This window comes from Dendronephthya gigantea, unplaced genomic scaffold (genome assembly GCF_004324835.1).
Source record: "Dendronephthya gigantea isolate DGI-Jeju-01 unplaced genomic scaffold, DenGig_1.0 000010F, whole genome shotgun sequence".
NCBI lineage: Eukaryota > Metazoa > Cnidaria > Anthozoa > Malacalcyonacea > Nephtheidae > Dendronephthya > Dendronephthya gigantea.
The window spans coordinates 2,503,282-2,528,054 of NW_021163020.1; the positions used below are offsets into that span (position 1 = coordinate 2,503,282).

At 38.4% G+C, this 24,773-nt stretch overlaps 4 protein-coding genes across 5 annotated transcripts; 2 read left to right on the plus strand and 2 right to left on the minus strand.

The window, feature by feature from the left end:
* Positions 1–33: 33 nt before the first annotated feature.
* On the minus strand, positions 34–6,524 carry LOC114518153 (di-N-acetylchitobiase-like). 2 transcript variants are annotated; one of them, XM_028538093.1, is made up of 5 exons: positions 5,805–6,524; positions 1,582–1,782; positions 897–1,127; positions 611–785; positions 34–544 (listed from the first exon to the last, which is right to left on the minus strand). In XM_028538093.1, the coding sequence occupies exons 1-5, from the start codon at positions 5,814–5,816 to the stop codon at positions 51–53; spliced, it is 1,113 nt and encodes a 370-aa protein (XP_028393894.1). In that variant the 5' UTR covers positions 5,817–6,524; the 3' UTR covers positions 34–50. The 2 variants fall into 2 exon arrangements, with proteins under 2 accessions (XP_028393894.1, XP_028393893.1); XM_028538092.1 differs by lacking the exon at positions 5,805–6,524 and having other exon boundaries at positions 1,582–1,964.
* On the plus strand, positions 2,241–4,501 carry LOC114518155. The gene is made up of 4 exons (XM_028538096.1): positions 2,241–2,400; positions 2,499–2,642; positions 2,947–3,189; positions 4,219–4,501. The coding sequence occupies exons 1-4, from the start codon at positions 2,344–2,346 to the stop codon at positions 4,288–4,290; spliced, it is 516 nt and encodes a 171-aa protein (XP_028393897.1). The 5' UTR covers positions 2,241–2,343; the 3' UTR covers positions 4,291–4,501.
* A 911-nt stretch (positions 6,525–7,435) lies between the features above and the next one.
* On the plus strand, positions 7,436–9,652 carry LOC114518156 (protein phosphatase inhibitor 2-like). Its single transcript, XM_028538097.1, has 5 exons — positions 7,436–7,539; positions 8,275–8,442; positions 8,602–8,690; positions 8,776–8,897; positions 9,035–9,652. The coding sequence occupies exons 1-5, from the start codon at positions 7,463–7,465 to the stop codon at positions 9,041–9,043; spliced, it is 465 nt and encodes a 154-aa protein (XP_028393898.1). The 5' UTR covers positions 7,436–7,462; the 3' UTR covers positions 9,044–9,652.
* A 28-nt stretch (positions 9,653–9,680) lies between these two features.
* Positions 9,681–24,731, minus strand: LOC114518157 (nuclear pore membrane glycoprotein 210-like). The gene is given in 36 exon segments (XM_028538098.1): positions 9,681–10,476; positions 10,593–11,260; positions 11,355–11,487; positions 11,580–11,664; positions 11,738–11,910; positions 12,031–12,202; positions 12,281–12,393; positions 12,493–12,648; positions 12,738–12,866; positions 17,640–17,720; positions 17,801–18,043; positions 18,216–18,348; positions 18,513–18,640; positions 18,792–18,920; positions 19,014–19,109; positions 19,261–19,365; positions 19,476–19,582; positions 19,694–19,895; positions 19,964–20,265; positions 20,403–20,514; positions 20,622–20,770; positions 20,932–21,027; positions 21,110–21,218; positions 21,436–21,591; positions 21,851–22,000; positions 22,078–22,212; positions 22,331–22,437; positions 22,576–22,644; positions 22,732–22,860; positions 22,943–23,075; positions 23,232–23,318; positions 23,413–23,476; positions 23,615–23,834; positions 23,926–24,018; positions 24,356–24,423; positions 24,559–24,731. Coding segments are annotated over 36 exon segments (5,745 nt in total). The 3' UTR covers positions 9,681–9,936.
* Positions 24,732–24,773: the final 42 nt, after the last annotated feature.

Here is a 24,773-nt window from a genome sequence, read left to right on the forward strand (position 1 = left end):
AGATTTTCAGTTAGATTCAAGATTGTGATTAGGGAGAGATGTCATGTTGCTCATATATCAATCGAGTGCTTGTAGTTTTTGTTTTTCTTTTCTTTTATACTAGATAGTGTGACCCACATATCTTTGGTTTGAGCAATGCTTCTTTTCAATGCGCTATAATCAAGTAAATCTGAATTCCACACTGCGGCACCTTTGAGGCCAATATCAACTGCATATGCAAGTTTAATGCCAAGACTTTGCGGATCATCATACCACATTTGATGTCTTTGGTTACTCATGTCGTAATAATCAAAATACGGACTTTGACTGCCTGCATCCCACTTTCTGCCACTTTCCGTGCGAGTGAGCAGTAAGTCGTTAATTGTTGAGTAAGCCACTTGTTTTCCAGCTGCATCGCTACAATTTGCACCTTGATAAGGGACCTTCTTTATGTGGCATGTGTCCACACCAGTGACAGCTATGCATTGGTAGTCATAACCATACCATGGTAAACCAAGAACCAGTTTATTAGCTGGGATTCCCAAATCCATGTATTTCGATACACCTTCATAAAGACATTAAGTAACTGAGCACACAATCAATGCACCTTGCAATAATACCTCATGCATACCTGATTTTGTTTTGTTAAATGGTGAATTTGCATAAGCTGTGCACTCTGGGCCAAATATTTGACTCATTTCATCATATGACATTATTGCAAGAAAATCTACTGATTTCGACAGAGTAGCAACATCATAGCATCTACCATCAATGCAGTCAGGTGACCATGCCACATCAAATGTTACCTGTTGATTTGACGAAATAGGTTAGACATGGTAAGCGATTGTGCAGCAAAGCCTCAAAATCATAGCAACTTGTGAACAATAGGATTATTTATTTGTGGTTTTAAATTTTACCTGTGAACCCGGTAGCTTGTCTTTGAAGGTTTTGTAAACATCAGCTGTAAGCTCATTCAGTAGGTTCACCTCCTTGCTACCTTTGCTGATTGGCCCTTCCAAATCAAGGTTCACTCCATCAGCATGCACAGCAATAGCTTTTGTAATCAGGCCATCCACCCATTCCTCACACTTGCTTGTATTTGATAGATCATTTACATTAAAGAAACCAACGAGAACAACCTTTACCCCCTGGGGAAAAAATCACATGATTGCATTAAACTGCAAGATTTCTGATTGCAACATGCTACAATGTTAAGGTGCCAGGAACAAAACTTTGTTGTGATTTAGATTATGATAAAAGAATTATATCTGCCTTGTCTAGCATATTACTCCTCCTTGAGGCAAACAATTTTGATAAATAAACATTTTTATAAAAATACCTGGCAAAGTATTATTGCATGTACGTAACGGGTTACAAAACAATAGGCTATTACAGTATATACATTTAAGAAGATTCTGGACCCTTGAGAGGTCTCGGAGAGACGGGAAAAAACTGCAATGCGGGCCTTAATTTAATACGGTGTTTAATACTTGCCCTCCTGTGGACAATTTATATTTTTAATACCGGACCATCAACTCAATGAATCTGGGCGATCGTGAATCGTTTAATTACTGTAGATATGATAGATATCCAAAAGATAACCTTAGAATGCGCAAAACACATCAATTCATCATTCCAATCACCAAACACAGCTACAGTGGTGACAACGGACCAGTTATAGTGTTGCCAAACTTTATCACTTGTACTCCACACCAACACTTCCTTGTCAACTTCCTTTGTGATTCTTTGGCATAACTTCTCGTCCGAACAAGGACATGGACTACTTCGAGCCGAATCCACATCCTGAAAAAGAAGAACACCAGATGCAAACAAAAAAACCCTGACAAAATTGGACATTATTTTCAAACGAAGTATTCTTTTTTATTCTATTTTGTTTTCTCCCCAAAAATAATATATTTTCTGATTTCCCCTTATAAGCAGGACCATTTGCGTATTTACAAACCCTACATGAAGTTTCCGCCTTCTTTCTTTTACGGCTAGAATCTGATTAACTGAATCCTAATTCTTTTGATCCTATAATCTAAAAGTTATAATCTTAAATTTAATCCGGTAACCATCGTAATTCTAATCCGCTGCTTGCCCCCGCGAGATTCTCGCGAGAATAAAATACGCGTGCGATCGCGTGCTATTTTTGTTCGACTGTTTCGATTGACCAATGATAGAGTTCGCAGAACAAAAAGAACATCTGTGAGCCAATCAGAGTACGTTCTTTCATTTGTGCGCTTTCTTTTACATGTACTCAAAGTGCGAAGAGCTCTGTTGTTTGTTGCTGTCACTTTGTGTTGAGTGGAAACAGTTTCTTCCCGTTTTTGTCAGACTTTTGTCCTAAATCTTTCAAAGAAGATGGCCGAGGAAGTATCTAAACTCGAACGCGACAACACAATGGTTGCAACAGCGAAGGTATCAGATCGATAGAAGCGTTTGCATCGATATCTTAACTTTTAAGCCTCTCATTTTGACGCTTCTTGCTCGACGGTCTTAATTACTTTCTTTAATAGGAAGGAGAAGCGTTTCTGGAGGCAAAAGGCGGCGTTGATGAAGACGCGAAAACCCGAGGGCAACAGAAGGAAATTGAAGATATTACATCGACGGAAGACCAGAGCGATTTGAAACGAACAACGACAATGGCCGAAACGGCGAAGGTTTGTACAGAATGTTGTTATTTTCCTGTATTTATATGGAAAGATTATAAAAGCAACTGCAAAGATCACGGAATTTCGAGCGGGATATCGTTGAACTCGCACTATCGGTCTTTTGTGGGTGAACTTTACATTGTTCTTTTCTTTGTCGATATGAATGTACGAGGTTCGATTTCTAAATATTTGTGGTAAAAAGTACAGTACATTCGCGTGACTTCGTGAGCAGTTGAGCACGAGGTCTTTCCATTCAAGTAATTTATACAATTCAAATTCGGACTAAACTACTCCGATCTCTCGTGTTGTGTAGGAAGGGAAAGACTTGTTGGACGGGGAAGAATTAGGGAAGACACGAGCACAAACGAAGGCTGATAAAAACGGCGACGCGCAACCTAACCAAAACGGAAAACACGATGAAACTAACGGGAAAGTTGCCGAAGCGGACTCTACCGAGAATGGCGCGGAGACGGTTGCACAAAAAGACGAAACAGCTGATGACGACGAAGAGAAAGCAGCAATGAAACGAACCCGTACTATGGAAGAAACTGTTAAGGTTTGTGAGCGAAACATTGTACTTTGTGTTGATTTGCAAACAGTTGAAACCTTTGTTCGTAACGAAGACTAACGAAGACTGTTCATTGCTAAACTTTGCGCAATTTTATTAAACTTTACAGCCGTTTGATGAAATGGTGCGTACCTTTATATGATAAAATATTCAACCATTAGAAACGTCAACTGAAGTGCCATTTTGTAAAAATCTTTTCGAGTAATTGGCTTTTTTGATCTTTTGACTCACTTCATATGTCTGAAAGCATTTTAAAGAAACCTCGCGCCTTATCTTAATGCTAGAAAATTTTCTCTAATATTTGCTTTTACCGCTTAATTTAATTGCAGTAAGATTGTGTTTACAATTTAAAAACAAGTGATTAAAATGTGTTATACTGCAGATTGTACCAATTGTACGACTTTTGGGAATGAATAGACTTGAAAGAGAACATGCGGTTTGAACATTTTTGCCGGGATTAAAGTGACATATGTTAATAATTTAATATATTGAAGATAATTTAGAGTTCGTTTACATTCCCAAAGTGTGGTTTAGGTGTATATAAGATGGTTATTTATACCAATAACGTGGTTTCAATTTCATAGGAAAGTTGTTATTCATATTGCAGCATTAAAGTAGCAGGGAGCTTGCCTTGTGGGCCATGTGTTTCATTGTTTGATAAATACAAGGTCAAAACCATGTGGGAAATCTAATTATAGTTCATTTCTCTCATTTCAGTGTGTAAGTGTGTGCTTGCCAGTTGTTGCCTGCCATTTTCTTTCAATGCTCAGACAAAGACACTGTTCATTTATTTGAATCATGGACTCCTTACTGTATCTTGAAAAATTGCTCAAACAAATATTTCCAGGAAATAAGAGTAAATGTGGAGAGCAGTAAATGCTTTTATCAAAGTATTGCTCATTAGTAATTTGGTACCTCATGCCCAACTGGATATCTTGAAATGCTAGAATCTCATTTCTAGGAAGACTCGTTCATCAGCAGTTTGATGTGTTAATATTTGTGCTTGTTCTATTTTAGGAAGGTGAGGAATACCTCAAGAAAAAGAAAGTGGAAAATGATACTGAACCTGCCGAAGAGGTCAAGGCCTGATGTAGTCTATTATACAGTGATGGCATTTTCCCATCAAAACTTTTAATAATTTTATGCCTATTGACCTTTTTACAATCATTCCTAATATGCTACAAGCTGTAGTTTCTGTTGTAGTCCGTTTCCTATTCAGTTTCTAAACTTCTTACCCATTTCAAGCATTGTATATACAGTATCTACATATATAAATAGAAGGTTTGTTCTCAAAGTAAAATGTCTGTGTGTGTCTGCTTATTATTATGATTACCAAGTATGGTTCAAACATTACAAACATTTATCATTATGCAAAAACAGTACACAGTATCAACATTTGAATTCATTTCACCTTTCCCAAACACTATTTACAATGCATACCATTCCCCCCTGGATTTTTCTCACTCTGCAATCAGATCATAAATATTTTTAGTAATATGTAATCTTCCAAAAATGTACTTGACAGAAACAATACTACCACTCACTACATGCATCTTTTATCGAATAACACTCGCCATGAGTGCCTATATGTTTAGAAAGCTCTCTAGAAGTATTAAATGTTTCACCACATTTGTGACACACATAGCCCACATCTGTGAGGCATTTTGCATCCAACTCCTGACAGGAATCACATCTGTACAAGGCACCATGGTCCATCGCATGATGCTTAATCAAACTTTTGAAATTGGAAAAACATTCCGCACATTTATTGCAATCATATTTATTGTAATGATAGTCCATAGACCTTTCTAGAATATTTTCCTGAAAGTCTTGTGAACAAAATACTTCATTTCCACAAGTTTTACACAATAGCATGCTATCTTGCATTGGGCGAGTCATTTTGTGCCCCTCAATACTTGCACTGTTATGAAATCCTGCCTCGTAAGTTCCAAGCTCATGCAAGTTCACAGAATCTGATGGGTGGATGGTTGACTTGTGCCTCTTCATGTGATGTTTCAGCAAAAAGCTCCTTTCACACACATCACATTTATAAGGCTTTCTTCCAGCATGTGTTTTTTTATGTTGGGCTAAATATCTTGATTTTGAGAATGTTTTGTCACAAATGTCACATTCATAATCTCTCAGGACACCATTATCACTGCCTTTCCTATTAGCGTTCGTTTTAAACTTTCCAGAATATAATTGTTTAAGTTTACCTATGGGACGAAGTCTATTCTTGTAGTTATCAGACTTGTGTGGGTTTTCCTGTGTGTACATTAATTTGTGTCTGTCTAAGACTCTAAGATGCTTGACTGTTGTGTTTTGTTATGCAAACTCAGGTGTAGCAAAGATGCAGATGTCTTTTTACAAACATCACATTTATAATAGAATCTCTTGCCACTTGCCAGCATATATAGTCTTTCGCATTAGCTTGAAAGCTAGAATTTAATCATATGTACTGTGCCTTGACTTGATTTGTTTACGATTTGCGATCCGTTTAATACAGGCTTATAAATTATGGAAATCATTCAAAATTTTATTGCTCAATATTTTATATTTACAACAATATGTCATCAAAAGCCTGACAAGTCATTTGTACAAACCTCTGCTATCATGATAAAAAACCACAGCAAACTTGAACTATAATTCACCGGTTCTATACTTGTATTTCGATGCTTGCATTGTACGTTTCGAGAATTTGATCACTCCACTGAATTTTTAGCTTTTTATCCATGAAATAAATAGAAATTTCCTTGTAAATTCTAGACTGCTATCATGTACAATTTTGTTGAAATGCACTTGGTTCAAAATACTTCAATTTCAGGGAATGTACACTCATCATCTTGTACACTCATCAAAATGTACACCCTAATCTACAAGTGAACCCCTATGATCCGAATGACCCCCAGCTGGAAATAGAAACATATTTTAAAAATTCTTCTGATCTCCTCACCCATACATTTTAAGGCAGCAAAATAGGAAGTGTGTTTTCAGGTTTTCTGGAAGAATAACCAGAGGAACTTAGGATAAAGGCAAACCTTCCCCTGGCCCATCAGATCACATACTTATGCATGAAATAATAGCCTGCATAATTGTATACATATTGTCTTATTAGAATTTACTGAATAGCTATGAATATTCCATTTACAACCCAGTCACATTGTGGGTTTCAGATAAGCATGAATACAATGAATATTGTGATATTTGTGTGATATTTGTGTTGCCTATTTGACAGTGGTACAGACTATGGATACATATTCTAGATGTCCCATTCACAGAGAGATTTGTCAATATTCCTGGCCTGGACCCAGAACAACAAAGCAGTGATGTACCCTGGTTTATGACTCTGTTTCATTTTTTGTCTCATCTGCAGGCATACTTGTGGACACCTTGTTGCAAAGAACAAATTCATACAGCTCATTTCCTATATGTGTTAGTTTATGTCTGGATAAGTTGCTTGATTGTGAAAACCTTTTGTTGCATACAAAGCATTCATAAGGCTTTTCTCCTGTGTGAGATCTCTGATGCTTTTTTAAATCATCTGATCTAATGAATCTTTTGCTACAAACATCGCATCCATAAGGCTTTTCTTTTGTGTGGGTTCTTTTATGTCTAGCCAAGTGATTCGACACTGTGAATCGTCGATTGCAAATGTCACAACCATACGGTTTGTCTATTTCTCCTCCACTCTCGGCCATACCAGTATGACAGTCTAAATAATTTTTACAGTAAAAAATTTATGTCAATACTGTATTATTTAACAGTTTTGCATAGAATATACAGGTTTGCAAGTCTAAAGAAATCAGTGCTTGGTATACTTGCAGTACGTCAACTCAAGCCCAGGCAATCGTATCAACAGGTAAGGGGTTGTCAGTCAAAAAGATTTTTCTAGTTTTAGCAGACCCCCAATTCATCCAACTTATTATTAAAAATGATCACATTTTTTAAATCATTAAAAAAACTGTCCCATAAATTATTGTATTCGCCACAAACACTCAGAGTCAGGGTTGAGCATTAAATGAAGCTCTTTTTATACCAGAATATAATAAAACACAAACTTACTTTTTTTTGAAAGATCGAAAAAGAACCCAAAATGAAATTATGAAAATATAGTTGTTATTTTTACTCCTGAGTTATTCGCATACATCGGAAAGCTTCGGAATGTTTCGTGAAATCTCGTAATCCGTTCGTCATTGTTCGTCGTACCCGGAAATAATTCATGTAAGCCGAATATAATTAATGTAAACATAAAATATTAATTATGGCGTCGCCCAAAGAATCGACAGGAGAAAAACCTAAAAGTATTCTAAAACATACCGCCTCATGCGACGATCAAAGGTAAGATTAATCACAACAGTATTAAAATAAGAAAGATTGATTTGTCATTTGTCCTGCTTGAGACTTCTATAGAAACACAAGGATTCTAAATATTAATAGCATCAGATATGCGCGTAAGTACCTTTAATAGCAGGTAATACAATTTATCCTGTGATAGATCTCTGTTTCCGCTCCCTTAGCCCAAAACCGTTGGCGGAATATTTCTTCTTTTTGAAAAATTATCACTCTGTGTTTTTTTTGCGTCTTGCTAAAAATTAGGAGTTTTCTCTTACTCAAAATCCTATTTGAATATTTAATATCATAACCCACTTTATCGCGATCTTGTATATTGGAAAATTTCATTCAAGTGATCTTTTTGTACAATTTTTTTGTATAAGCTGATGCTATTACAACAATGTTAAAATAGCGAACTTGAACATAAAATAACGGCAATTTTACCTAAATGCCTCCCAGAGATTACTCCACAAAGGTCATATCTTGTCATCTTGGTGTATTGCTCGCTATAATGGGCCATCAAGAGATCTGAGCGGCCGATGTTCGTTACCTCGTTATCAGCTGGCGGTTCTTTGTCGCTGGCAGTTGAATTTTTCAGCCATTAGATCTGAGTAAAATACAAAGTGGGTAATTTGTTGCATATATACTACATTCAAAGAAAAGCTGAAAAATATAGGCTAATTAGTTGTAAGACTTTATACATAGCTAAGAAATGCGATTACCGGTGCCTTTGTTATTTAGAGTTGAGGTTCATTGGGATGAGATGAACATACTTCAGACATATCATCCTGCTGGTAAAGACTATGGTCACATGAAGATCAATGAACCACCAACACCATACAACTACCAGAATGATGAATCTGACCCTGAGTGTGCTTGCCAACTTGATCCACAACAACTGGCTGAAAAGTAAAAATATATACACATATACTTACATATTGGAAAACTGAATACCCTATTTCTACCATTTGCTTTTCCTAAGGGTTGGCAGGGATCTAAGGTTCCGCCAATAACAAGTTAATAAGGCACGCCCGGAAAGAAAAGTGAGATGATCTGTTTGTACTTTAGAATAAAAAATGTCCCTGCAGAATGCAACAAAAGTCCAGAGCCAGAGGACCAAAGTAGCTCAGATGAAGAGATGTCACCTGAACAGCAAGGTACTTGTGCTTTATGGATATGGGCTAGGTTTCAGCATTGACACCAAATATTAAACCTAAAAATTAAAAAACCTCTGTGTTACAGTGGTTAAGAAGGCATTCCAAGACAAACGTAAACATCACTACAATGAATATGAGAATGTTAAACTTGCTCGTGAACTAATCAAAAAGGAATTAGAAGAGTTAGAAGATGATGAAAATGAACAGGTAGAAAAATAATGCAATCATTTAGTTGTAGTAAAACAACACATGCAGTGATACATTAATGAACACAGAATATTTTTATACTTTTTGTAATTAATTTCACTTGTATAACATTCGGTAAATGTACTTTCTTTTTCCAGGGTTCATGAAAGAAATAATGTAGCAATGGTACATATGATGATAGCATTGCTACCAGCAACTGAATGTCTATAAATACTAGGAAATTGTAAATTATGCAATAATAGAAATGTTTGAAGCAACAGAAACAGTATGGCTTACATCAGGATTTCCTCTTGTGAACCATCAGTATTTGCTTGTGAACAGATTATGATATTCTTGCTTGCATTGTTTGTTCCTTTGTGGCATTTCAGGTTAACTATGCCACTATTGATATGAATGAATCTGGACTGCATTTCAGTTTTTCAGAAGTGCTTTTCAAACGCACATGCATCCATCTTGCTTACTATAGACTGACTGAGTGTTTTGACTGGCCAAATTTATCCCAGAGTATTTGTTAAGAATAAAGTACCATAGTACTTGCCATCTAGACCAGGCAAATCCATATTCATAGATTTACTGGATGCATGTTCTAGGTTGTTCATATCTACTTTGGCACTTCAAGGTACACGAATTTAACATTAACCATATACGCACCTTGGTTTATGTGCTTATGACTAAAAAGGAATAGGTTAGTGATATGTTTGCTTGTACAGCTAATTTTAAAGATACCATTAGAGTGTAAATGTATAAACAATGGTCAGTGTGTCAAATATATAAAGCATATTATTGCAAGAGACGTGATCTGGTGTTTAATTTTATCCAACACTACAAACATTCCTCAGCACTGCAACTAATATACCGGCGTTGGTCTAGCACAAAAACCTTTTCTCTCAAAAGCAGTTTCTGTCTTAATAGGGTTCACAATGAACAGTCATAAATATAAAACTATTTACTGAGAAAATACAAAAATAATTGCATGTCATCATTTTATGCTCATAATCGCTATCAATAGCAAACTTCTATCTAATGCCTTGCTCCATGGTTACTGCGACACGCTAAACAATGGAGGGGACCTTGGCGTGGAACGCCGACCTAACAATGGCGACTGCCTTCGTCTCGATGGGCTTACGTCACTTCGGTTATATGGTGTTGCAGACGTGTCCAAAGCATTTCTGCTATCATTTGGGTAAGGGCTGTATCGTCCGTAAGGCGAGGTACCGGGTCTCTGGGACGGCCGCTGCCTGTCACGTGGCCGACATATCAATATCAGTAGCAAAAGAATTAATATAGTGAAGAGAATTACGAAAAGATTGCGGAAATTGAAAGTAGAGCTGTGCGTGTTAGGACAAGAAGGGCCAGGACATTGGTTACTGGTAGCGAACTGTGGCACAGGCGCGGTTTGCGCGGACAGATATGAAACGGTGATCGTATCAAGTTGTGTCGTCAAACGACTTTTCACCTCAATAATGACGTCATCAAAAGATGGGACATTCGAGTCAGCCAATGATATGTCAAATGTGAGTGTGTTAGGGACTTCATCTTTACGCCGGGTTACCAAAACTAACAACGACTGAGTGTTGGCCTTGAAAAGAATAAAAAAATGTACAATACGAACATGTAACAACAACAGGAAATGGGTCCCGAATTCGTCCGGTCCCATGTGAACGTAGTCTTATAAAGTAAATTGTAAACACTAACCTGTACGTTCAGCAACATTTCATCTGTGCCATGAATTTCCACAGACACGCTTTCTCCTGTACTGCTTAATTTGACCTCATGTTTGTCAAGAACAAAGGACGGTATGAACTCTACCTCGACCAATCCAGAACTGAACTCGGTGCCTTTGCTGGGATCTTGCAGTGTCACTGATAGGAGCAGATTGGCTTTAGTAACTGATAATAATCTTGCGTCGTCTGCATGAAGACTTCGTGGAAGAATAAAACAAGCACTCTTTCCATTCTCGTATCCAGGTGTGATACTGAACACTTTCTCCGTGGTCAAACCGTGAGCATTTTCGAGGGATAATGCGCAGGAAAACGGGAATTCAAGGTTTCCACTTGAGGGTCTGTCTTTGAGAATGGTTTCGGTACATCCAACCAGGGGAGTTGATCTTTGTTTACCGAAGTTTACGTAAATAATATAACTGCCATTAACATTCGTTCCGGGACAGTTCGAGACGATGGTTTTGTCTGGATTAACAACGTTCACGTCACTGACTGAACTAACTTTCGCTTCAATGTACGTTGGAAGTGAAAGTGAAGCATTATAATATACTAGCGTGTTGCCACTGCTTGTAGCTATAGCAACACCTGAGTGTTGATCAATGCTGATTATATTATCCTTGGAGGCCCACCATAATCCATTATCTGAAAGGAGTTTTAATTGCACCATGAGTTTAAAACATTCATCGTGATCATTCCTACATAAGTTTTGAGTGACAACGAGTACCACCACCCATACCTTCGTCTCCCATCACAGTTTCCTTAAAACAAATCATCTCCCCAAGGTAGTACGTTGTGCTGAATGGCAAAATGGCTTGAGTCGCTCTCAGGTGGACAAAATCAGCAATATGTGAAGACGACACGAGCCAAACCTGTGAAAATAAAGTGATACAGCTCGTCCGTCTCATCGTGATTTCACACATTAATATATTACAGAATTGTGAATGTATTAAAAAAAACTTACATTCAGGATCGCTTCACCGTTATTATGAGCCCTTACAGAATAGGTTCCATTATCAGGACCTTGCGTGATGTGTATGGAATCAAACCTTGTAAAAATGAGAACGATGTCATTGTCATGGTTGTCCAGGTTTGAAAGTCCTGTTTGCGACAAGAGCTTACCTGTTTAGTCTGTGTTTAAGTGGGACATTTCCAGAATCAAATTTTCGTCCAATGTTATCGTGAAGAAATACTGAAAATATAGCGCTCATCCCGACGGGAAAGGCATGCAATTTGTGGGACAGAGTGTGCACGGCAGACAGTGGTGATATGGAGATAGAAGAGACTGATTTTACCTGGGAAAAGCAATATAATCTTGCGTAAAAACCAAAAAACTTTACAGTGGCACTTTGGACATCAATACAGAAATGTTTGAATTAGTATAATGATATTAGATATACGAAGTGAAAACTTACCTCAACGTGGACAACTACAGTTTGATTGACACCAAAATCCTCCCGTGACGTGACAACTATACCGGCAGTCCCTGAGATCATGCCGGTCTCAAGGTGACCGCGGTTGTCAACGGTCAGCAGTGGTCGCGAGTCACTACGGGGAGACTGTGGACAGACATCCATGATACTGTAACTTAACCTCCCCATCTCTGAAAAAAGGTGTAACGTATATATCAAATTTTTAAAACGAAAACTCGTTTCAGCCAATCACGTTGCCCGTTTAGTTAGTCCAGCTTACCTATTGGTTCTTATCCTGACGCTCACGTCATGTGGCAGCAGTAACTGACCGTCAGAAGGATGGATCAGACGTAATTTCTCAAACACCTGGACATTTAATAAACAAAGGTTGACCATCATGGACTCTTGGACAGAAACCGTTTGTATAAGAAGTACAACTTATAGTATCATTGACAATCCAGTCACCTGAATTCTGACATCATCATAGAGATCAGCAAGGACTGATGCTTGTTCATAAGATGGATCAGTGAAAACCGCTTGAAGTTTGATAACAACTTCCCCAGGATGATTACAAGATAACACTACACGGAATGCTTTTTCCGAGTCGATAGTTATACCACTCTAGAATGAAAGGTATTAAAATATCTAGCCAGATACTTTTGAATGGTGTAGTTACATTATGTTATACAGGTGAATCAAGCAAAACAAACCTTCTCATAAACAGACTTGAGTTTGCAAACATCAATGTTACTCGATGTCCACTGAAACTCCAGACCAGGAATAGCGTTTGCAAAACTAAACGGTGTCTCATCGTTGAGTCCAACAGCTCGCAATCCGATCTGAAATGATGCAGTATTTTGAATTGTATATTGTCAAATTGGTGCTTCGATGGACAGAAACATATTACCATTTGCAAGCGACCGTTCGGCGCAAACGTTTTCACGCGTTTTCTTACGTTTCAAACGTGCACGTTAGGCGGACCAAACATACATGCTGAAACGTATAAACTAATTAGTTTAGACTGTGAGTTGACATTGTTTGACATGTCACGCCCACATGTCCAACAAACGTAAGGGCGTCATTCCAGCAAGATTTCAGACATAACATTCGTATTGAGGCGTTTGCGATTTTACAGAATCAAATGTCAGTACAAGTAAAAATTATATATGGTCGTGATTACGATCGTTGTAAAACGAGTTCAATCTCATCTAATAGTCTGAAAGATTTGGATTTAGCGATGCTGTCTGAAATTGTTTGGGACACGGTGGGCAGCTATTATCGAGATGGACGGGATCCAAAGTCCTTGAGAATCCAATATCGTGACGATGAGGGTACATTTGTTACCATTACTGGAGAAAATGATGTACAGGATGCTGTTCGTTCATGTAAGTCAGTGCTTCAGGGAGACTACGAAACGGTCCGATTGTGTTTGCGTGTTGATGACGCCTGGACGCCGTTGGGGATGAAAGAAACCAAACCACTGGAGAAACCTCAAGAGAAACGGCCTGCTGTATCTCGCGATGCAAGGAAAAGATTATTTGAGCACGACCAAAAAGAACAAACAATGTATTCTTCCGATTCTTCCGACGAAGCTCAGTCTGTTGTTGCTGAAACACCTTTTCAAAGGTATGTGAAAAAAGTTAAAGATCGCATAGCCGCAAAAAGGTCTGAACTTTACAAACTCGAGAGCAACGAACAGGAGGTGCAAAGGAAAATATTACGAGTTAAATCAAATCCAACCGAAGGTAACTTATGCCGAAATTGTCACATGCGTTTAGGGCATACTGCACGTCATTGTGACTATGAAAAATGCTTATCTATTTTTGCTTGTGGTGAAGAAAAATTGCACCCTGGTGAAATAGACTCTCGCGGGGCTCGTAATTCGATAAAAAAAGTCAAAGACGAAATTGCTAAACTCGAGAAAGACCTAAGTCTAAAGGAAGAACAAGCGAATAAACTGTCTGAAAGTTTGTCAAATAAAATTGAAAAGGCCCTTATGAAAGAGAGCGGAAACCAGTATATTGACGGGGGAATAAAGAAATGGGCACTTTTGCGTAAACACGTCTATATTCTCGAGAAACACTGTAAAGAACACTTCGAAGGCAGAATACCTGCAAAGCACAAACTTTCGGATATTTTAGAGGTCGCCTTAGAACGAGAAGATGTTTCAGGAGACGAGTACAATGCCAATTCAAGCATGTCGCAAGTCAAAACCAAAAGAACCAGGGCGCTGAAAAGAACAAATCCGGCCAAAGCTCTTTTGCAAGAAAAAGGGATTTCATTTCCTAATCCCAGCGACCAAGCTACGTCCAGCTCGCATTCAAGTTCTGTTCATCGTTGCGCGCCATCAAATGTTCAAGAAGAAGCAGAGCAGCTCAACATGGTATTGAAACAAAGCTTATTAGACTCTTCAGTTCAACAGGAGTCTTTAGTTCAGCAGGAGCAGCGATCTCTCTTTACAACTGTAGCAAATGCTTGTCCCGAACCCATTCCGACACCTTATCAATTAAACAACACTGCGCCAAGTTATACATTTCAAGATTTTCCAAATTATTCTTACGGGAATATGAACCCATATTTCTATCCATACACGCCAACAGTTCAACAGCCAGTGTTTCATCCATCTGATTCCTGTCGTGTAATTTATGCGAGCAGTGATCCTGCAATTTCATCTGGAAACACTGGTACTGCTGCAAGTTTATCCGAAACCACTGCTGCGCCCAACACTATTTCACGTCCTAGTGCATCAGAAGTTCTGACATCGACAGAGTCAGAGACCAGGGATGCAGCATTACATTTAATGTTTCTCTCGTCTGGAAATGACAAATGTCTCAAGTAAGAAAGCTTTTCAATCATGTATGTTGTGTTATATCATAGACACTGTTCTATCATAGTATTTAGTTTTAGAAGCAACTATAAGTAGAAGTTTTCATATTATTCTAACTAAATATACCGGGTAAATGTATTACTGAAGGCTAGATATAAACTTGAACAGATAGCTAACCAGTATAAAGTTTGTAAATTATTTTCATTTTGTTTTAATTTTGTTTACATTTCATGAGGGTCATCCAAGCCATCGGTTGATGAATTTATATTTCGATTTTCGTTTGTATTGCACTCATGCATTGATCCATTGATCAACAATATATATTTAGTTCGTATTATATTTTTGAGAGTGCTAGCTATAGATTTAGAATAGGCTAAATATCTTGATACTTTCATACTTTATAGATAATTGCTATACTTTTATTCTCGCATATTATTACTGTAATTGTCTTCAAAACTACCCGAGTTTGAGAGGTTTGATTTGCTTTGCAAGATCATTTTGTTTATAGCAACCTGTGACTGTGTACTCTTCAAGTTCGAACCATAAGTTTGAGAAAACGTTATTTTGTTATCAATTATATCATCATGTTTGTAATAAATATAACGACAATTATTGCTGACAGTCAGGTTTATTACTTAACTGTCAGTTGCGTGCCACGCGTGACCTTTATCCCGCGGCGGAAAACTGACATAGCCCTGTTTACACTACATTCAATTTATTGGCACGGCACGGCAAAAATTGGCACCCGTACCTTATTTTATTAGTTTTCAGACTACCAATACAAAGGTGGGGCATGGATGAAATAAGCACGAGTACCCATTTTAGCCATGCCGTGCCGATAAATTGATTATATGACACTGTTTTTCCCCGAAAACAGGGCCTTTTTAACTGGCGGGCGAAAGCTCCTTCCCCAACAAACCTCACTCCGCCGAGATGGTGCAACAGTAAGTATCGCCGAAAATGCAGGAAATCAAGTCGGAGACTAAAAAATACAGGAAATTATCTGCGGGTGTTCCCCCAGACCCCTACAAACTCCCCTATTTTTCAATTAACAATTTCAGTACAATTTATAGTTAATACAATTTGTTCATGCCCACCCACTAACGATTTCTTAAAAAAACCCTACCCCAAAATCCTCAAATACCATTTTAAATGCAGTTATCAAAGTTTTGTGAGGTCAAATGTAATATTTACAATTAACACAATGTCAAACTTTACAGATATATTCAACTTTACCAAAGCAATGATATTGCTGAATCATTCTGTTATATCAATGTACGAAAATACGAAACTTAAATGTTACAAGTATTTTGTGTGAAATGTTTCAATGTATTACTGTTTGTAAGCATCACCCAACGAAAGGAAAAAGATAAGCTGTATGACGATAAAACCTCCTCGTATCCAACGCTGATATTCTTTCGACCGCTTCTGCAACAGCTAATTTTAGATTACGATGAACGTCGGCTGAAAACCGTCCGTTAAGTTCTGTTTTATTTTATTGAAACAAAGCTCAATAGGGTTAAGATCGGGAGAATATGTTGGGGTGAACAATAGCTCGATACCCATCTCAGCTAAAACTTCTTCGAGAATTTGGCCGCCTTCGTAGTGGTGGACAGCTAAATTGTCCATCACAACGATATCCCCTACTTCGAGAGCAGGACGTCGAGTTATCTCATGTGCTGCTTGAGAAGCCTCCCAGAAGAAATCCCAGAACCTTACAGTGTCAGTTGGGCCATCCAGAATGTTGTAATATTCAGGGCCATTGACTGAAATCAGTAAATTTAAAGTAAAATTTGGAGATTCTGTTTTTCGAACAATTTCCACGCAGCGTTCCCCGGACGGCGCATTTCCGTATAAACGTGTACCGATGCACGGCGTCTTAACCCCCGCCTCATCAAAGAACTTAATCCTTCTCGGATCTTTTGAAGATAGGTAGTTGATGAAAAGCTGAGTATAAATCATATTTTCATCAGTAAAGCGCTCAAAGGCTACGCTGGTAATACGCTTCCGAGTATATCGTTTTCCGGACAGAAGTCTGGATTTTATTGCTCGTGAAATCGATGACAACGAAACTTCACCACAATCACCAAATTCCTCAAGTATAGCATATAATTCATTCAGCTGAATTGTGCCATGAGCTCGCTTAAGAACCTCAAGAAGTTCGAGATCCCCTTCAGAAAATTTGCTTGAATGATCTCCGCCTTTTGGTGATGGATCAACCTTTCGTCCTTGGTAGCAAAAATTCTTCCATATTTTGGAAACTGTATTTGCAGAGATACTGAATCGACTAGCTATTTCTACGTAAGTGACGGGCAAGTAACCAACAGTTGCATCTCCACCAGACTTAAGGCATTCATCAATAATTAGACGCCTTAAATCACTATCAAGTGATTTACCAAGGCTGTATGATCTACCAAATTTATTGACATGCATAATGTAAAAGCTACAGAAGATTATGTGTGGAAATATAGAACTAACACATGCAAGTATATTTAGAAATGTGCGCGCTTACGTTTGTTGGACATGTGGGCGTGACATGTCAAACAATGTCAACTCACAGTCTAAACTAATTAGTTTATACGTTTCAGCATGTATGTTTGGTTTGCCTAACGTGCACGTTTGAAACGTAAGAAAACGCGTGAAAACGTTTGCGCCGAACGGTCGCTTGCAAATGGTAATAAAACAAAACGAAAGACAATTCTCTGTGCTATCACTGCCTCATCCATAAAGACATAACTTTGTATTGAAGACATCTCTTGTTGTTTGGACTATTCAAACTATTTACCTCAGTCTCCGTAACAAGATTGGTTGAAGGAGTAAAGATTTTCACTCCGCTTAGACGCAATACTTCGACGATCACTTGGTCCTTGAGTAAAAACGAGTGGGATAATGTCTTACTATAATTGTTTCTGCCATTTAGGGTTTAAATATTGAAGGCAAGCTAACCTTAGAAAACACGATGGTGTGACCCGATTGCGGGTCTGTGGCTTCGACAGCTCCTGTGACTGTCGACTTCCCCGGAACGCGAGCGGTGATCAGGCCAACGCTATCCACTGAAGCGACTGTTCTGTTCTTGATAGAGAATAACGTTGTGACTTGAGGATACGGGCCTCCTGTGGCCTTGAGTTGAAATGTCGCGCCGGGAATGAGTACAATGTACCTGGGATCCAGTCGTAAAGGCGGGAATACCTGTGGAATTATTAACGGTAAAATTTATGTTTAGCGCTACAACAAATGTTTGTTCTGGCATCTGAAAAGGGGAAGAGGATTATTTAGATTATTCAAAGGATTATTCAGATTCAGAATTAATTAGGATTAGTGTTAGGTTTAGCATTGTGCAATACATTGTATTCTTGATCACCTGAATATGTTTTGGTTCGCTAGTGATCTGTGGTTTGTTTGTGGGATGAGCACTGTACGTCAGTATTGTGTTGCCAATAGCAACGCCGCGTAAGTTATAGAAAGCCTTATCCAGCCCTTTCCTTGCGCTCGGCCTGGTAAAATAGGTGAAAATATAGGGCACAGTAAGTTTTGCACATTTTTACATTGGAAAGTGTTCGTACAACAGGGAAAAAAATTGTTGAACATAAACGTGTGCATGGTAAGTTTGATGATAAAATTTTGTGTATTTGAAATACCCCAGGATATACAGACTCACTTTATGTTAAGTAAATCGCGAGACAGCCTGGGTGTGAGATTCAGCAGGTCCAGTTGACTGACCAATAGAGGATTGTCTAGTTCATCCAATACCATCACAGTACAATTGATCACATGACCAAGTTCAACCTATAAGAGTCAAGTATACAAGTTGCCTTATGCAAAGTATAACCGGTGGGCTTCAATCGAAATAACCACACAAGGAGGTCTGTTCGAATTGTCCAGACAAACTACAGGCTGCCAATAATTCAAGAGAAAAACACGAATCATAGCATCGCACCTTATCGACTACAGTCACATGAATACTGTCTATGTCTGAAATTCTGATGTTAGCCGTAGCGGGGTTGGGAGAATCTAGACATTGATCATACACGGTCACAGTGAGAACTCCGGTCATCTTCGGTGTCACCTTAAAAACGGGAAAATAGTCAAATATGTGTTTCGCAATAATGCGCCAAATACTTGCGGTTTTCAGTACGACCAAACATTGAACTGAACTCACTTTGACAATGGATTTCTTGGCTGTAACACTGGCAATATCATCGTCACTTCCTTTTACGAGAAATCGTCCAGATCCTCCATATATAGTGAGATCAACCTGAACATATTGAATAGGACATATTCAAATACAATCTCTTACTACCAGCATCAATCAGAGTGATCATTACCATTGAAGTCTTTCCTTTCCATCGATAAATGGCTTACCTCACCTTACAGTATATACTTAGTAAATCACTCAAATGATATACCTTGTTCATGGGGTGATTAAATATGGACGCATGGACCGGTTCAATGCGAATATCACTCGTCAACGACAATCTGAGCGAAGCTATCAAAGGTTTCTTTAAGGTTTCCTAAATATGGACAAACACTGAATATGTTAGGAATTAAACCTCGTTTCCCAGGAGCGATACTATATATATTGTAAGATAACGAACTATCAATCAAGTACAATCTTCTTTACCTTGACATTAACCTTCGCGTTTTGCAGTATCTCCATTCTATACTTGGTTACGGCCGCCTTAATCGTGACAGAACCTTGATTTTGCTTCAAATTACACACTTGATACGCTACAAAACGAAAGCAAGATAAAAAATATAAGATAATATAAGTTCTTTGCTCCTCGTCAAACAGACAGTCCAGCAGCCAAACAGACGCGCCGAGATATAAACTTCACTTACACATTGACTTCATAAGATGTTGCCTGAAGATGTCCTCCTGGTACTCCATGCGCACTCCAGTATCGCTGAGGTCAAACGAGGCCATATTATGATTAGTTGTGGACCAGCTCATGTCAAGCGAAGTGAAATTATCGAATAAACGATTTCTGGCATCACGAAGTATCACACGAAGTCTGAGAGCCTGCGGACTCCGCACATGAAACTTTAAAATATAGATGTGTGTAAGTCACGTGTACGCTTCAAAAAGCGCGCGAAACCAAAAGCACTAACCTCCTTATTTGGACTTAGGCAATCCTGAAGACTAAGCCTGCGTTCAGAGATTTCAGGGAGGTGTACATCGGGCTCTAAGGCAAGAGTAGCGGGCACCATGCAGGCAAATTTGATGGTGACGTTGGAACTGGCTGGGAATTTGTTCGTTTCCGACGGTCGGTTGCCAATGGTAACAACAAGATCCTGTTCGCCGAGTGCTTTGCACGTGACGTGATAGAAATGCAGCGACCGTTTATCGCCAAATGGATGTTCGGGAATGATGTCTGATCTAATTGAGATCAAATCTTCTTGTTCGCCACCGACTAAAATCGAGTGAAAACATGTCATTATAACTTATAGTAAACATAAAAACCTTCACTTCCCCCCTCCCCCCCGTCAATGAACTCATAAGTTACATGCAGTTAATAAATTAGCATCTTAAATATCTGGGCCCCCTCACCTTTTTCAAAATGTGTAGATCTATCATGCACCCAGGGCTGAGGTCCACCTTGAAGGATCAAATTTTTAGCTGAGCCAAGACTGACAACGGCCACGTCCTCTGGATCCAAGGTCTGAGAAAACAAAACACGTTTTGCGGTGAGAAACATCCAGCTTCGCGCCCAGGCTTCAACGCGGACGCGTGGACACCGCGCGCGAAAAGAGATTTGTTTCTACAGACCTTAAGAGGAATATAGGCAGCCACGGTGACCGTTGCTTTAATATTGATGTCTTTATATTTATATCTTGCAGTGACTATCACAAAACCTTGACGCAATGCTTTTAAATACACCGATGTACATCCAGGTGGCGTGATCTCATCATTTTCGTCTAAAGTAAAAACATCAAAAATGATGCTTGTTTCACTGTTTGCCTTTCGGTAGGCCCCAGAGCTAACTCGCCTGCCGCACGAAAATATGTCAGCCGATTTGTCGAATCCGTTTTTCTTATTCTGACGCACTGTGATTCAAGAGGACCCAGCTTCGCCTCACCTGATGTTCCAATGACTTGAAAAATGGTCGGATCTGACACTGATACACTCACATTCATCTTACGACAGTCGTCAAAAAACTTCAATTCGTCGCTCTCTATTATGAAAGAATCTCGTGTTTTTACACATGTAAATAAAAAGCAGCTTAGCAGATGTGTTTTCAGGATACTAACTCTCACCTGGACTCAAGTAGGCTGCTGCTGCGAGAGGAATCTTTAGTTTTGTTCCGATTTCAACTTCAACTCTTGAAGCAATGAATTTCAAACTATCCGGAGGCAAAACATGCACCTAAAATATTAAAAACATTTTGCTCGAATGTTTGGATCTGATGTTTCCTTTATTTTGCCTGAATCTCAGGTCTTAACCGTGCTCCACTCCAATTGTATGTAGACGGCCCTATGTTCATGCACAGAGAGCGCTTTATACAACTTATGTAATTCATTCACAATGTCATAGACTATGCTCTATCCACGTAGTACAGACTGCACAGTACAATATACTCCACCTCTGCTATTCCATAGTGCATCGAATTCTCAGAATCATGAGCTTTCACTTGAGTGACACCAGTGTCGGTAGTTGTGGTCAGCAGTCCTCGAGCATTGACACTGGCTATTACTGTTATTTCTGAGGTCCAAGTGTAGTGTCCACTGCCCCCTGTTGCCTGGGAATACAGGATTGAAGTGCATTTAAAATCCTGTTGCAGCCTATTCCGGTATTAAAAAGTCGAATAGTTTATCTGAATTCCAGCTAAACCTTAATCCTGAACCTAACTTTGATCCCAAACGAAATGTAGAGCTTAAATCCAGTGCAAAAACCGAACTATAGAGCTAACCAATTCACTACCTATCCTCGACTCGCTATGCAGTGGTAATTTGGGAAGTACACTGATTGTTAAAATGACAGTGTACTGTACAGTGTACCTTAAGTTGATATCTGTAATATTCACCGCTGATCGGTATCCATGGGAACACAAGGATTGCAGGCACTACTGCAATAGGATCGTATATCACAAGTTCCTGTTGGCCTTTCACAGGTGGATTCAAGGTCACAACTTCACCTGTGGTTAGCAACTAAGAAGTAGATGATTTGATGATTTGATATGATGTTCTGAGTCACTTTAATAACTTTAAATGGTTCACCACATTACCTTAACACTGGAAAGAACAGCATTGAGAATAGTTTTCCCACTTTTTAGAGTTTTGGTGATATGATATGAGCCATTGTTTGATGATTTCAACACAGAGAAATACGTGTGTGGAAATTTTGTATCAATCATGATATTCTGTTGAAATGAAAGAAACAATAAATCTATGTGGGTCTTCAGGTGAAACATTCTTCATGGGAAATAAAATAATCTGGCAATAAATAGAATTAAATGCCACCTACTGGAAATTACCCACCTCAGCCACATAAAGTTTATGATTCAACTTGTCATAAACATCAACTGTGATTATATACTCTCGATTGGTTTCCAAAACCCAAGCACCATGAGGAAACACAGAGAATCCTTAAGTTTCAAAAAATTAACTGGTGACATTGAAATATACAATTATAAGCTTGGAATTTGAAACATATTCATGCAGTACAATAAATAAAGGAGAAACACGTCACATTAACATCAGGCAACTTCATGAACAAAAATTACCTAAATGATCAGGCTGAACCACATGGACGCCAGCAGTTGGTTGCCTTGAGGACAGCTGATCTTTCATATCTTACACATGTTAAGTATACTTTTAAAACATAGCTAAGACCATTTTTTATGGTACCATTCACAATGTATATATATCTAAAAGGATACTGTTATCAACCAGGGTGACTTGAGTATACCCGACAGATCGACCAATCACTTGTGAAGAAGGTTCTACTAATGTCCCAACAGTTGTATTACTAAGAACAAACTTAAACTGTGTTGATGGCATCTCTATATCTGAAATATACCAAGGAATTGGTATTTAGTATGTGTGTAGCCTTTACAGATAACCGGTTAAGTTTAACAAAACTTTTCTCACCTATGACAGAGTTCTGTCGGAATCTCTTTACATTGTATTTCACAGCTGTGTTTATCATGATGTACACATCCATAGAAGGTACTATCATAATATTATCAATAACTAACAATTTCACACTATGTGCTTCTACATCCTAAAAGAAAGCAATATTTCAGAGCAAAGCTGAACCCCATTGCATTTGTCTTGTCATTGTCATTGTCTATGGTACCAAGCAGCACAGTGATAAATACCAAGCAATATTTCAGAGCAAAGCTGAACCTATTGCATTTGTCTTGTTGAAAAAACAAACCTTGAAAGTGGGATGACTTAATTTTGCCTTTACAATTGCAGTTCCAGTGTTGATACCTTCCACAATGATACTGCTGCCTCGCAAACCCTTGAAATAAAAAATATTTTAATGATGCATAAGCCTTTATCAAAAACAGCATATAATACACGTAAGTTGAACTTCACAAATAGAGAATATATACCCTTGCTTCCAAAGCATAAATAGCAACTGATGTCTCATTTATGGACTCAGCAAAAGGAACAATTCTGAAACATAATGATAGAGCTGAAACTTTAGTAACAAAAAGAACTATTGTTTTCCTTAAAAGCAAGAACTTCGGTAATGTTTACCACTAAATTACATAAAAATGACTAGCCATATAAGCAGCCCAGACGAACTCTTACCTTAGAACAGAAGAAGCTTCAATGGATCCTTTGACAGTAATGAGTTCCCAATCAAAAACAAGACCATCAAGAGATGAAAACAAATTCCCAGTGTCGTCATAAGCAATGACATCAAGAAGCTCAGGGGACTGTCCAAGCAATAGTTCTCTTGTTGTCGTTGTTATTTCAATGTGATTTATACGGTTAACAAACACATCAGCACGCAGAATATTCCCCAAAACTTTGAAAAATTTTAACATTCAAAATAAGTATTTTACTTTTAATTAAAACTGACTGCATTATGATAACAACAGGTTTAGATGGTGTCTTACCCTTTTCCTCAGCAATAATGATAGCAGTTTGCTTCTCAGGAATTGATGATTGAGATGTAATCACAGCCTCTTGTGAACAGGCATCACCACCCGCTATTTGAAACGTCATTTTAATAAATAAATTGATTTGTCAAGATATTCTGTATTCATCATTCACACCTGGTTTGCAACCATTGTGAAAAATATTTCATAACATGCAACTGCAACCTGAACAGCAACTGTGGGGTGGGGTGGGGTGGGGATGGGTGGGGGGCACACCTCCCCCTCGAGGAGAATCCCCATTTGACACTTTCAATCTAAAAATCCAGTCTGTTGCATAACCAATCGCCGCACTGGTGCTTTTTCTTGCTAGAGAAATCACAATGTCGCTGATATCGCGAAATATCGCTTAGAATTCCAAAGGACTGTCAAAACCCGATCTTATTCTTACCTTGTCCTTGATTTTGTGAACCCTTCAAAAGAGATCTAACTTTCGCTACTTCAGGTCTGGATGACGTCCTGATAACAAAACATAAAAATCGTAAAAATACAACAAAGATGAACCAAATACTTAACACCCAATCATGCAAATCATTCCACCGATCGGCAAATAAAAACACGTGCAATATTCTTATAACTATCCGATATATTTACCATTTATAACAGCCATCACTCGCCCTGATCGTAAAATTGACATTCGCAGAACCTGCCGTGGAATACGGCAAAAGTATGCTTAAGACATTTAATACATCGGGTTGTTTTTCTGGCGATACAAGACAAAATAGTAGCAGAAGAAATTCTAGAACTGCAAGCTTCAAGCCCGCCATAATGCTGAATGACGGTCGTTTCATCTTACATAAAGTATGCCG

Coding starts and splice junctions, on each gene's coding strand:
- LOC114518153 (XM_028538092.1), bottom strand. CDS start 1,836: ATGTCCAATTTTGTCAGGGTTTTTTTGTTTGCATCTGGTGTTCTTCTT. Junction 1,128..1,581: donor TGTGTTTTGCGCATTCTAAG/GTTATCTTTTGG, acceptor TTTTTTCCCCAG/GGGGTAAAGGTTGTTCTCGT. Junction 786..896: donor ACAAGCTACCGGGTTCACAG/GTAAAATTTAAA, acceptor TCAAATCAACAG/GTAACATTTGATGTGGCATG.
- LOC114518155 (XM_028538096.1), top strand. CDS start 2,344: ATGGCCGAGGAAGTATCTAAACTCGAACGCGACAACACAATGGTTGCA. Junction 2,643..2,946: donor CAATGGCCGAAACGGCGAAG/GTTTGTACAGAA, acceptor CGTGTTGTGTAG/GAAGGGAAAGACTTGTTGGA. Junction 3,190..4,218: donor CTATGGAAGAAACTGTTAAG/GTTTGTGAGCGA, acceptor GTTCTATTTTAG/GAAGGTGAGGAATACCTCAA.
- LOC114518156 (XM_028538097.1), top strand. CDS start 7,463: ATGGCGTCGCCCAAAGAATCGACAGGAGAAAAACCTAAAAGTATTCTA. Junction 8,443..8,601: donor CCACAACAACTGGCTGAAAA/GTAAAAATATAT, acceptor TTTGTACTTTAG/AATAAAAAATGTCCCTGCAG. Junction 8,691..8,775: donor GATGTCACCTGAACAGCAAG/GTACTTGTGCTT, acceptor TCTGTGTTACAG/TGGTTAAGAAGGCATTCCAA.